Here is a 14,031-nt window from a genome sequence, read left to right on the forward strand (position 1 = left end):
ATTGACATCTTATGAGCATTTTTTTATTGGTTAAATCGAATCGTTAAGGATAAAAAACTGATAAATTGAAATTGATAAATATTATCTTATTGGTTAAGTGTATTTCTAAATTAAAAATTGATAAACTACATTAATAATATATAAAATCGAATAAGACCGACCGATGCACATCCCTAGATATAATGTATAAATATATTCTTTAACTTGCATTTTATCTATGCTCTCCAACTATAGGCATACTAAAGTAGACATTACAAACTCAAACTTATATAAAGCTGCACAAATAGAATGTATTTTATATGATGTCCTACGTGAAATTCTACGTATATTAGTTAATATAAGGCATATATATTTATTTATTTAATTTTATATAAATTTAAGTGTATATTTAGGAAGAATCAAAACCATAAAAAATGTACCCTACCTTCAATCAAATCTTGTTCTGATTCCGCGGAAAATCTTTCAAGTTCGGATAGATCACCCTCATTCATATTTTTGTTGTTTTTTGCCTTTGTCGTTAGTAAAGCTCCATCGCGCTACGAGTAGATTTCATACATCAATAGTTGTCAATTTATTTTCATGTTTACCCCTCAATTTTAAAGTATGATTTAAGATTATCCTCAATTCTTTAACAACGAACAATTTGGGGAAAATAAAAAAGGGAAAATGAGTAGCTCAGCAACCGCACCATGGAAGCAGATTCTTCTCAATTCCATCAGCTCCAATTCCCATCTCAAGCATTCCATCTACTTTCAGCTCGTATGAAATCCCTGCATTAATTTACTTCTAATCCATTTTTTTTCTTTGTATCTTCCATTACTTTATTTCATTAGAAAAAATAAAGGGACAAGCCGATGTTTCAAATCTGGGGATGTCAAATTGAATACCGGGTTGGTCATGACTCGCCCAAATTCACTTTGGATTGAAATGGATAAAAATTGAATTGGATCTTTACCCGCTTAGTCCAAAACGTATTAACATATTCATATTTACCCCTGTAAACTCAACTCAAAAAATAAATTTTAATAGGGTTAGAAAGTTGAATGGGTGGGTAGAGAGTGGGGTGGGGTAAGAATTTTTTTAAAATTTTACTTTTTAAAAAGTAAAATTTTTTTGAGGAGAGGTGTGGGTAGGAGATTGAGGGTTAGATGAGATTGAGGTAAGAATTTTTTTTAAAAAGGGATTTTTTTTTAAAAATAACTTTTTGGGAAAGTAGTATGGTAGTAGGGTGGGGGTTGGGGTTGATGGGAATGGGGTATGAATTTTTTTTTTTAAAAAGAATTTGTTTTTTCTTTTTTTTTTTTTTTTAAATTGGGAGCTGTGGGGGTGGGGAGGGTAGGGTGTGGGAGTAGGAAAGGATGGGGGTTGAGGTAAAAGTTTTGGTTCTAAAAAAAGGAAATTTAACTTTTAAAAATATTATTTTTGGGAGGGGTAGGGGATGCTGTGAAGGGGATGGTAGGATTTTAATCGTGAGGTAAAAAAGATTTTTAAATTTTTTTTTTAAAAAATTAAAAGAATTAATTTTTTGGGCTGGAGGTGGGGGTGGGGGTTTGGGGTAGGAAGGGGATGGGAATGAGGTGAGGGTGGAGGCAAAAAAAAAAAAAAAAAAATTTATAAAAAGTTTATTAAGAAATAAAAATAATATCTTTAATGAAGGGGGTGGGGTAAACTGGGGTGTAATGGGGTTGGGGTGAGGTGAGGTGGGTCATTTTGAGAGTGGAATGACATTGTTGTTTGTTTTTCTTAATTTCGTTAAGAAAATCATTTTTTATTAAATGAGTTGAACTGGAGAAATGAACTCAATTTAAAAATGTTCAACCCAATAGTAAATTATCTTGAACCCAACCCATTAAATATTGGACGGATTGGATGATTCAGCTCATTTTGAGTTCGTTTTGACACCTCTATTCGAATCTCTTGTTGTGCATGAGTTTCGAAAAGGGTTAGACAGACCTATTGTACTCGGCGTTATTTTACATTTCTGCTATTCGAAAAGTGGCAGCCTTGCAGGAAAGCTCTCACTATTCGCTGGTCCGGGGAAAGAGTTGGACAACAAGGGTTTGGATAATAAATTTTTATTGGATGCCGCCTTACTTAATATTTTTTCTTGTTTCATTAAAAAAAAAAATAGACAGCCCACGGCTCTTGCTATGCATTGTGTCCGGGAAATGGTTGGACCACAAGGATCTATTATACTGTTTTACTTTGCATTTGTGTCAGGTTGTTTGATTACAAAAAATATTGCAGAGAACATAAAAGTGTGTTGTTTATGATGTACTTCTAAGTTTTTGTTTCTTGAATTAGGCAACTGTTGGATCGAATGGAAGACCCTCTAATCGAACTGTTGTCTTTCGGTCTGTTTATCACCCCTTTAAACTTATATATGCTAAATAAATTCAGAGATTTCATCATTTTCGCTGTGGATAATTTGTTTATTTTATTTTTTAATGTAGAGGATTTCAAGATGGTACTGATAAGATTCAAATTAATAGTGACTCACGAAGCCGTAAGGTGTGTAGTTCTGTATACCCTTTTCTATGTTAGGGCTGATATTTTGGAAATTGACTGTTTTTGTTAGGAAAAGTTTAAAAGTTTGATTAACCATTCTATTTTTCACAAGCTTGAAACTTTCAAGAATTCATATCATAAACTATTCAAATATTAGAACTTTTTATATATGGTGCAGTGGATGGGGCTATTCTTCCCTTAATCAGAGTCTCGGTTTTGAGTCCTGGATATGAAAAATCCTTGATAGCGACTGCTAACCCCGAATTGACCCTATCTGGCGCAAATACGGATTATTCAGGCTACATCTCAAGTAATATACAATATGGAAAGCCAAAACAATATGATGGTAGTGGTATGATTCTCGCTTAGGGTGCGAGAGGTCTCGAGTTCAATTCTTGGAATGCCCACAAATTTCCTCAGAACCCACTTGTGGGACTATACTGGATGTGTTTGTTGTTGTTATCGTTTTAATATGATGGTAGTCATAGAGTCAGGATTTTCATTAACAGGATTTAAAATATAAAGAAATAAACACGAATAAATAATTATTACCTTGTATATATGGTGTCATTTTTGAAGAAGGGGGTTTGGATAACCTCCTTTTGGTACCCTAGCTTTGCACTATTACTTTGATATTATCTTCCACAATCATTAATCTAAAAACAACAACATACCAAGTACAATCCCATAAAGTGGGGTCTTGGGAGGGTGGAGTGTATACAGAACTTACCCCTGCCTAGCCTACCCCTGCCTGATAAGTAGAGAAGTTGTTTCAATAGCCCTCGTCTGCAATCATTACTTTTAAATAAATAAAATAAGCTTCCTTTACACCATGGCCTTTCAAACAATACAACTGTCCCATAAAATGGGACGGAGGAGTATGATTGATCTTTAGTTTTTTCCATTTACATTTTGAATTATGCTTAGAACTGATGGCAGTTTACTTGAATCAGTGCAGATTGAAGATCTTAAGCATTGCCCATTTGCAGAGGTATTTGATGTTTTGCAAATTCAATACTGCTGAATAGATTATAAAATGATTCAGCTCCTTTCTTTTTTATAGCTTCTGAATTGGCCCTTAGTGCTTAATGTGTAAATGCACAACAAAGTTGCTCCCCGTGAGTTTTTTTTCAAAAATGTGAAACATTCTATAATTAATCCGACGCCGTTTGAACAAATCTTGTATTGATTCAGGTGTGCTGGTATTTCACTGAAACTTGGGAACAATTCCGAATTCATGGAAGAGTCGATATGATTGATGCATCAAACTCTGACCCAGATAAACTTAGGGTAATTCCGGAAAATCCTTACTATTTCATTTATCTTTACCTATAAATGCGATAATTCGTGAGTTTATTTTTGTTCTACTAGTAACATATCTAAGACTTGCAATCACCTCCAGTTTTAGAGAAAATGCCTCTATCTAGAATTAAGTGTCATTCTCTTACTTTAAGATTTGTTAAAAGCTCCAGCTGGAAAGCAACAAATGCATTCAGAAACTTGTCGTTCAGCACTTTGCTGTGTTTCAAATTACAATTACCTTGCATTTCTGATTGTGCTAAGAGCTTTCAACAAATATTCTATTGTTTATATACTTCGGCTCTAGATGTCCTCGAACTATCTGACAATCCATATGTTCAGTTTTGTATTTACTTCCGTTCTTTATTTCAAAGATAAAAATATAATCAACATAATTGGGGACAATACTGCATAAAAAGCTACTTGATCAGTTCAGAACATTTCGAAAGTGATCAATATTGTCTATTGCTTCAAATGACATTAGCTTAATAACTGGTAACGTGATGAGATGCCTTGTATATTTAAGATATTGATACTTATAAAGCAGAGACGTCACTATGTGGTGTTTATCTGTATAAAATAGAGATCTAGTTCATCAATTTAATGCATAATTAAAGTCACCGCCTCAAATTATTTCTCTTGGTAAGTAATAAAGTTTCTTCTTTATATTCTGATGATAACAATTCAGCAAAGGGAGGTAGCTTGGTTTGCTGGTTCTGTCAGATCAAGACTACAATATTTGGGGCTTACCCCAGGGCTTCCTTCTCTAGATGAACAACCATCAAACGATTCATTGGATCCCTCTGCTGGTCCAGTTGATGCATTCTGCCTTCTAGTTCTGGACCCTGAGAAGGTCTGAGTTTTCCCTGGTCATGTAACTCTCATCAAGGAAAATGTGGATCTGTAACTTTTTAGTATTTGTGTTACTTGCAGGTTGATTATCTGAACTTGAAGAGTAATGAGAGGCTAGCATTTTCAACTGGACGAAGTGTCAACGGTGAGAACTTCTGGACACAAAATAAAGTCAACCCTTGATATTTGATTTGTCATCTCACAGATTATCCCAATCAGACTATTGGTGTGTGCACTGTAATGAATCTTTTTTGTATTATTGAGATAATTTTGAAAGGAATATTGTTCTCTGACTGAATAAGCAAAAAATATTTCATATGTAATACGATCTCCATTACATTATAGAAATTTGATGTCAGAATTATGAGAGATAAGAAAACTCTGTATGTTAAATTAGTCGTGGTTTTGCATACCTGGCTACGAAAAACCTCTGCTGTTATTCTCATTGTGTGCTCTACGTCTGATCTGTACTATATTGATCTATGTTTTGAACCACGATATTGCTTCTGAGAAATCTCAGTAAATAGGTCAACCTTCCTTGCAAAGCTTCTTGCCCGAACGAGTATTTCAAGTTATTCCAATCAGAGGCTGCAAAAAGGCTGTTACTTTGTTTAATGAGATTTTGGAATACTCATTTGAGCAAGAAGCGCCGCCAAGGAAGGGCATGCTAGATGATTATCCCTCTTTGTAAAAGTAAAGGGCCTATTTATATTGATATTCGGTTAGTTATCTACCAAGACTGTGTCACATTGAGAGTTGGTTGAGCCTTGCAAGTTATGGAGTCTATCAAGTTTATAGACACTTCCCCCGTTCTTAGGGGGTTTCTTTGAGTTGTTAAAGAGTATGATCTGTGACTATTTCTATTGTGGATTAAAAATGGATTTGTTTGATTTTACAGTGCCTGATGAAAGCAATCAGCTGAATTTGAAGCACATGTGTACTAAAGTACCTCTATCTAAGCTCTAATTTTTCACTTTCTGTTTGTGGTCCCCAGTATTCTTTGTCGCTTGCTGGAAGCCACCCACCATTCAGAACATTTTATTTGGAGAATACTGGTAGCTTTCAAATTTCTCCAATGGAACCCTTTTCTATCTTGTGAGTTATGATTTATCAGTATGATAAATTGACAAAGTTCATGGTTGAAATGTTGTGACAATTTAATGACCAAATGCTTGTGCTAAGCACTTGTCAGATGTACTTGAAGGATATGTCAAATGCTGAGTATTTAAAGGTAATTAGTTGGTTATCTGCTACCTTAAGGCTAAATGTACGTTTGGAGTTAAACGGTTTTCGTTCTCAATGAGCTTGGAAGAGAAAATGGCACTACCCGCCAGCCTCTCAATTCCCATACTTACCATTTGAGCTTTTATTATGTCTTACTATGATCAATCATTTTCCAATTTCCTGTTCCAAAACTCTACCTACCTACTTTTTCTTCCTTTTTTTTTTAGCGGGGAGTAGGGACACTGAGTAGATTTTCCTACCTGCATGTCTGTCTGTGTGCCACATGAAGGCAGCTTTTTGATGATGCAAAAGACAAACGGGATGACTTGGGAAGACCCAGTTCCGATTCTATTACACAAACTTATAAATGTCAACAAATGCCAATTCTTTGAAAAAACAAAAAGCAGTATATCGGCCTATGTTGCTCGGACTGTTCAAAAATGTCAACTGGTGCGTGTCAGATTCTCCTAAAGTAGTGTAATTTTGGAGAATCCAACATGGGTGCGGCATTAAAAGTGAAGAGTCCGCGCAACTTAGGTATCGGCTATTGCACACTTGGTGGGTCAAAGAATCTCCAATTGGGAACATATAAACTTTCCAGGTTTGTTGTTGTCAACCACCACCCTAATAAACACATATATCTAGCATCTTGGCAAGTCTGCTGGAGGATGAGGAAGTTTTTCTAATGGCCCTTCCCCATTCTTCACAATGAGCACCACTGATAAGCCCCAAGATAGATGTATCTCCAAATGACAGTGCATAAACCATGCCCCTGTGCATGAAAATGGTCCATCCATGAGTTTTGTACAACACATTATAATAATTAAGAGATGAAATTTAGTTTTTAATTTATTACCTGGATTGTCAGCAACGAATCGAATGGCAGCCCATCCACCTACTGGAACTCCAATTGTGTTCATATATGGTGGATCCACCAGATTGAAGTTGGCTGTATCAGGATCATAGTTTCCGGTACCATAACCCACAACATAAAAGCTGTAGCCATGAAGATGAATGGGGTGGTTCTCTGTGGAGACTGTGCTGGTGTCTTGTAGGATCAGTTGAACCCTTGTCCCATAGTCAAGGACGTAGGTCCTAGTTCCATTTAGAGAATTTGTGTCAGTAGGAGGGTTATTAGGTGCCCCATTCACAAAATCATAGAACTTTAGGGGTACCCCCGGAAAATCTTGAGTGAAGTACCCGCTGATGTTCTTGTAGTAAGCTTCCAAAATTGAGATGTTAGGTTTACTAAAGCTGATGTTATTCATGGAAGCAGCCATGACCCCACCCCCTTTAGCTTGACAATCTTTTTGGGGATTCTTGGACTGGCATTTTTGCACGTTTAGTCCAATTGTAACGAATAGGTTTCTGTCAATATCTTTAGGAACAGTGGCAGGATTAAGACTTCTAAGCCCATCCATGACTGTCTTAGCAGCAAGATTGTCATCAAAACGTGGTAAAGCTGCAGGTAAACTTAGGTCATTTGCTGTGGCGCCAAAATATTGGAAGTAAGCTATTGATGTTATGTTTTGAAATGTGACATTCTTAGCAGATTGGTAAGGTCCCATCGCCATTGAATATCTTGCTATGGGTTTATCTGCTCTGACTAGGACGTTTAGGGTTTGACCCGGTCCGAGCATGACCCGTTCCGTGGTCAACGGCTTTGTGTACTCTGCATCAACTTCAACAATTTTCAATTTGTGATTTGCAATTGCAAAGAAATGCTCTTGGTTCAAAGCTGCATTGATTAACCTTAACAAGTATGTCTTCCCAGGAATCACATCTAATTTATAAATATCTGAAACAAATAATGAACACCTTTTTAGCTGACATAAACGATTTAAAAGCACCCCTTCTGTCCCAATTACGTGTTGCACTTTCCATTTTAGTTTGTTCCAAAAAGAATTATACATTTCTATATTTAAAAACAATTTAACTTGGAACTTCTTATTTTACCCTTAATGAGATATTTATAGTCATACAAGCATCTATGGCTTGTTTTAGGCCGCAAGTTTCAAAAGTTGTGTTCTTTCTGGAACTTCGTACCCAACGAAACTACATTACATAAATTGGGACAAAAGGAGTAAAAGTGTGATGTAATGCAGCAACTTTTGCCATTTTTTCCTGTTCTATTTGAGTTGAAAGTAAGAGTTGAGTCAATGGCGGATCTAAAATTTAAGCATAGTAGGTGCTTAAAAAATTAAAAAGCTGAGGAAAAATAAAAAATGACCTTAATGAGGTTCAAACCCAAGTCGACACTTCCAATGAAGTACCTTAAGATCAATACAAATGTCAGTGCACCAAACCAGTTTTTTGTTAGAGTGGATGTTTTTATATGTTTTATACCTATTTTAGTATATTTTATATGTAATTATACCTATTCCGTTTCGAGTTTAGTGGGTGCCGAAGCACCCCAAATTATAACGTAGGTCCGCCCCTGAGTTGAGTAATGTACGTATAAGATTACCATTAGCAGAGCAATTATAATTAGGTCCGGGTTGGCCATTGATGGTAAAAGCATCAGCTGGTGGTGGGGCTCCGCCACTTGCTAAAACTGCCTCCTCAATTTGCACCATGTCTTTCATCCAATACTCTCCTGTAAAATTCCCAAGTTTGAAAAGCTTTTAGAAAGTCGGTGTATGAAAGTTAAATCTCTTGAGAAGCTCTCTGGAAATTAAGAGTTTAAGCTCTTTAGAACTTAGATTAGTCTGGAAAAGAAAGATAACTATATTGAATCAATGTACCTAAAATAATGATGTGCTCTCCATAGGGGAACTTGAAAGGGTAAGGGATCCCCTTCTTAGGATAAACGACAATGGCACCATAAACAGTGGCTCGAAGCCAGGAAACATGAGCATGCCAGAAAAATGTGCCTTTCTGTTGTACCAGAGTAAACTCATAGGTGAAGTTTTGTCCAGTTTGTATGGGGCATTGTGTAACGTAAGAAGGGCCGTCGGACCAACATGATAGCCTCTGCCGGATGCCATGCCTAATGAAATCTTGGAAGCTCAGGTAAGTATAATTTGCCAAAGATGTAAGCAAAGAACATCTAGAGTTTTTAGTATTAGTTACCAGTGTATTGTGATATTGTATGGGGATTCATTGGTGACTCTGACGATAACTTTATCGTCTTCTTGAGCATAAACAACTGGACCTGGATACATTCCATTGATGGTTGGAATATCTTTGGTATTACATAGCTTAGTAATTCTAGTAGTTTGCACCTGAAAAAGGAAAAAAAAGAATCAAGTGAGAAGTAAATACCACATGTTTAATAAAAGTAAAATAAGAAGAAACCTTGAAGTCAGAGAATTTTGTTGATCTTCCTCCTTGCTGTTGTGGTCTAAAACCCACAGCATATTTGCTGTGGTTAGTGCAAAGGAACAAGTGTAAGCAAAAGTGAATAAACAAAGTAGTGACCAAGTTTGTCATACTGGAAGTTATAGAATAAAAGGAGATGATCACATGTTACTTATAATACAAGGCTTGATGAATATATACAAGGAAGAGAAATTACAAGATGTCTACATGTGGTTTATATTTGTTAGCATCCATGATTCCTCTCACATGGTTTTGTAATAATAAGTTGTTGGGGAAATCTTTATTCATATATATTATGCTCAGTAATGAGCAAGAGTTTTCTTTTCTTCTTTGTTGCTTTTGTTTAATCAAGTATAGCTAGCTCATTATAGCCCCTGAACATGCAACAATTTTCTTTTACATTGAGTTTACATACGGATGGTAGGGGCAGAGCTATCGTAAAATTACACAGTATATATAATATTAAAATCATCTTTTATCTATATAATAATAAATGTTAAATCCTGTTTGCTTCTTGATGTATTTATTTTTTTATATTTTATCGAAAATTTTGCTTCTGTTACTTATTGACCTTATATGCAATATGCGCACAATTATGTTACTTGTAAGATAATTACAGCAATAAGAAAAGGTAATTACATCAGGTAAATTACTATAATAAATATTATATAACAAGCTAATAGAAATAGTAACTAACCCATTATAATTAGGGTGCATTTGTTTTTTTTTTAAGATTCAGACGTCGGAATCTTAATGCACTTCTGAATGATTAAGATGTTGTCTCTAGATCCGAAAACTGAATAATTAAGATTGTTTGTTTTCAACATCTGAATGTGCAAAAAAAATTTATTTATATATATAATAAAATAAAAAATACAATTCAAATGAAAAATTAATTATGTATTATAAAGTATGTAATTTAATACAACAAAATTATTATTTGATTGCGAAAAAATATTTATGTTTGTTAACGATAATGGTGATGGTTTATAATGGTGGTTGCAGTGACAATGATTGATGTTGGTGATAAATAATGTTGGTGGTGATAGTTGTGATGGTTGGTATTGTAGTGACTGTTATGAAGGTAGCGATTGATGGTGGTGGTGGTGGTGGTGGTGATGTGACGTTGCTTGATGTTAGTAGTTTGAGGTGTTGATTGTGTTGGCTGAAACATGAATGCATGATAGTTGATGCTGTGTTGGTGCTAGTTGGAGATGTTGTTTGTTGGGATGATGGAGATGGTTGTTAGTAGAGATAAATTGTAGCGATGATAGTGGTTGAAGTGGTGGTAGATGTGACGTTACTAGTGACAATGGTGGTGGCGGCTGAAGAATATGTGGAGGTTGTGATGTATTAGTGGTAGTTAGTGGTGGTCCTAGTTGTGATAGATGAGTTGGTCGGTCGTAGGAATTGACCGGTAGTGATTGATGACGGTGGTGTTGTCGACGCCGGTGGTGGCGGTGAATATAATAGAATAATAGAGGTAGTAGGTGTGGTAGCAGTTGACAATAGTAGTTGGTAACGATATTTGTTGTCGATGGTGGTTGTGATGGTGGAGGTGGTCGGTGGTGGTGGGTGGTGGTTGACAATGATAGCGGTGACAGAGCTGGTTAGTGGTGGTGATTGTTGATTATGAATAGAGATGAATATTATCAAACACCAGAATATCACTTCAGATCTATTAAGACTTGTTTCTAGATCTGAATGATTAAAATCTATTCAGACTTATTAAGAGCTAAAATCTTAATAAAAAACAAATACACTTAATGGCCTGAAGTCTGAACCATTCAGATTCAGACCTCCATTAAGTGCAAACAAATGAGGCCTTAGTTTGATTAGATACATAGTTTTAAAAAAATAAAGCAAAACTTTTGAATTTTGTCCAGTCTTAAAACAGTTAAACTAACGATGTTTGTACAATGACATATCTAGTGAAATTCAACAAGTGAGGTATGGAGAGAATGGTGTGTACCAACCTTACCCTCCCTTCCCTGCTTTATGAGGGTAGAGATGTTATTTTCGACAGACCATCGTTTCAAGTAAAACATAGCAAGTCAAGAAGAGAATAGAGTACAATAGAGAATACCAATATTTAGCGCGATTGCTTATTAACTTTTTATCCTAATTCTTGATCTTTATATCTTTCTATCTAGGGTCATGTTCTTGGTAAGCTGCAGGTATTTCGAATTCTGTCTAATCGCCTCTCTTCAATTCTTCTTTACCTCCCTTTACCTTTATTTGGACCCACTATAGACAACCTTACACATCTCCTCTTTGGGGTATTCGGGCATTTTCTCTTCATATATTTGAACCATCTCATCTCACTTTCCTCATCTTGTCTTGAATATCTTGGTGTTTAATCTTAGCTTGAGTAATATGTCCACACATCTATTTCAACGTCCGTATTTCTGTTACTTTCATCTACTGGACATGCAAGTTTGTGACCCGTCAACATTGTGCCTCATACAACATAGCTAGTTTAACAATAACTCTTTTATAAAACATACCTATAACACTTAGCGACACATTCTTACCGCACAAGACATTAGATACAAGCTTTCATTTCATCCACCTCATTTCAATACAATGTATGACATTTTTGTCGATCTTGTGTATAATATACTCAAATACACATATCTCTTGTGTTCTTAAATACATTAGGTGGAAGTATCGAAGTTATAAAGTTACTAGTTATTAAAAGTGACATTTGTTTTTTGAAATATATTAAAAAGGTTATTAAAAGTGACATTTGTTTTATGAAATAGATTAAAAAGGAAATAAGTAAGACATATATATCTATATCTATAATCTATAATCTATATCTATAATATATAAAAAGTGTGAAAATCCTTAGAAAAGTGATTTTGTTATAAACTAATAAAGAACAAAGAAGAAGAGAGAGAAAAATGGGTAATTGTTATTTCTCTTGAAGGATGATTTACAATGAAAGAAGCCCTTCTATTTATAGGGGAAATTTGCTCCTAGTTTCACACTAAAAGACAGATACATCAATTCCTGATAGACATCAAATAGATCTTGATAGACATTCACTATAATTGATATATATCATAACACCCCCCCGAATGTCTAACAATACGCATATAGGCTGTCTCATTAAAAATCTTACAAGGAAAACCTAGTGGGACAAAACCTCGTAAGAGAAAAAGAGTACAACGCGTATTAGCTCCCCCGAATAAGAACATCCTTGAACCTTTGCATTTCGATCTTGTGCACCATCTTCTTGAAAGTTGCAGTTGGAAGAGACTTGGTGAATAAATCAGCCACATTGTCACTTGAACGAATCTGTTGTATGTCAATATCGCCATTCTTTTGTAGCTCATGTGTATAAAAGAGTTTTGGCGAAATGTGCTTCGTTCTATCTCCTTTTATGAATCCTCCCTTAAGTTATGCTATGCATGCTGCATTATCTTCATATAAAATCGTGGGTACTTTGTCACATTTCAAGCCACATTTTTCTTGAATGAGATATATTGTGGACCTAAACCACACACACTTTCGGCTTTTTTCATGAATATCAATAATCTCAACATGGTTCAATGAAGTGGCTACGATAGACTGCTTTGTTGATCTCCAAGATATGGCAGTACCCCCACAGATGAACATGTAGCCTGTTTGAGACCAAGCTTTATGCGGGTCAGATAAGTACCCAGCATCAACATAACCAACAAGATTGAAACTGGAATTTTTAGAATAAAATAAGTCCATATTGGTAGTCCCTTTTAGATACCGTAATATGTATTTGATCCCATTCCAATGTCTCCTAGTAGGAGCAGAACTATACTTGCTAACAAATTAACTGAAAAGACTATATCAGGCCTTGTAGTATTTGCAATATACATTAGTGCACCAATTCCACTAAGATATGTTCTTTTCTTGAGGTCGGAATGGATCCTTATTTACATCAAGTGATCGAATAACCATCAGAGTACTTAATGGATGTGCTCCATCCATAGAGAATCGTTTCAACATCTTTTCTATGTAGGCAGATTGGTGGACAAAGATACCATTTGTCAAATGCTTAATTTGTAAATCAAGGCATAACTTTTTCTTTTTGGGATCTTGTATCTCAAATTCTTTCTTTAGGTAATCAATTGCCTTTTGAAGCTCTATTGGCGTTCCAATAAGGTTTATGTCATCGACATAGACAACAAGTATAACAAACTCTGACGTTGTTTTATTTATGAAAACACATGGGCAAATTTCATCATTCGTATAACCTTCCTTAGATAAATATTTGCTAAGACGGTTATACCATATGCATCCAAATTACTTCAAACCATACAATGATCTTTGCAATCTAATGGAATACATTTTCCGAGGCTTTGAACTATATGCTTTTGGCATTTTAAATCCTTCGGGAATTTTCATGTATATATCATTATCAAGTGATCCATATAGATAGGCTGTTACCATATCCATCAAATGTATTTCAAATCTCTCATGGACAATGAAACTAATAAGATAACGCAATGTTATTGCGTCCATAACTGGTGAATATGTCTCATCATAATCGACACCAGGCCGCTGTGAAAAACCTTGTGCAACAAAGCATGATTGATACCTTTGTATTTTATTTTTCTCATTTCTTTTTCGTACAAAGACCCATTTATAGCCAACAGGCTTAACACCATTAGGTGTTTGAGCTATAGGTCAATAAACTTCACGTTTGGCAAGTGAATTCAATTCAGATTGAATTGCCTCTTGCCATTTTGGCCAGTCATTTCTTTGTCGACATTCTGTGACAGATTGAGGTTCAAGATCCTCACTATCTTACATGACTTTTGTTGCAACATTATATGTCAAAGT

At 35.3% G+C, this 14,031-nt stretch overlaps 2 protein-coding genes across 6 annotated transcripts; one reads left to right on the forward strand and one right to left on the reverse strand.

Annotated features, from left to right (window-relative positions):
- The first annotated feature begins 418 nt into the window (after positions 1-418).
- Positions 419-5,929, forward strand: LOC107870897 (pyridoxine/pyridoxamine 5'-phosphate oxidase 2). Of its 3 annotated transcripts, none has more exons than XM_016717589.2 (8): positions 419-759; positions 2,305-2,354; positions 2,454-2,511; positions 3,467-3,499; positions 3,703-3,798; positions 4,496-4,660; positions 4,741-4,804; positions 5,558-5,929. In XM_016717589.2, exons 1-8 carry the CDS (start codon positions 667-669, stop codon positions 5,623-5,625), a joined length of 627 nt encoding a protein of 208 aa, XP_016573075.2. In that variant the 5' UTR covers positions 419-666; the 3' UTR covers positions 5,626-5,929. The 3 variants fall into 3 exon arrangements, with proteins under 3 accessions (XP_016573075.2, XP_016573076.1, XP_047269164.1); XM_016717590.2 differs by having other exon boundaries at positions 420-759; positions 5,654-5,929; XM_047413208.1 differs by lacking the exons at positions 2,305-2,354; positions 2,454-2,511 and having other exon boundaries at positions 489-759.
- Positions 5,930-6,205: 276 nt separating this feature from the next.
- On the reverse strand, positions 6,206-9,550 carry LOC107872517 (laccase-6). Of its 3 annotated transcripts, none has more exons than XM_047413207.1 (6): positions 9,181-9,550; positions 8,956-9,107; positions 8,628-8,882; positions 8,351-8,479; positions 6,740-7,681; positions 6,206-6,655 (listed from the first exon to the last, which is right to left on the reverse strand). In XM_047413207.1, the coding sequence occupies exons 1-6, from the start codon at positions 9,240-9,242 to the stop codon at positions 6,525-6,527; spliced, it is 1,671 nt and encodes a 556-aa protein (XP_047269163.1). In that variant the 5' UTR covers positions 9,243-9,550; the 3' UTR covers positions 6,206-6,524. The 3 variants fall into 3 exon arrangements, with proteins under 3 accessions (XP_047269163.1, XP_016574669.1, XP_047269162.1); XM_016719183.2 differs by having other exon boundaries at positions 8,628-8,872; positions 9,181-9,531; XM_047413206.1 differs by having other exon boundaries at positions 6,206-7,681; positions 8,628-8,872.
- Between the last annotated feature and the right edge of the window lie 4,481 nt (positions 9,551-14,031).

Source organism: Capsicum annuum, chromosome 5, assembly GCF_002878395.1.
Source record: "Capsicum annuum cultivar UCD-10X-F1 chromosome 5, UCD10Xv1.1, whole genome shotgun sequence".
NCBI classification, from domain to species: Eukaryota; Viridiplantae; Streptophyta; class Magnoliopsida; order Solanales; family Solanaceae; genus Capsicum; species Capsicum annuum.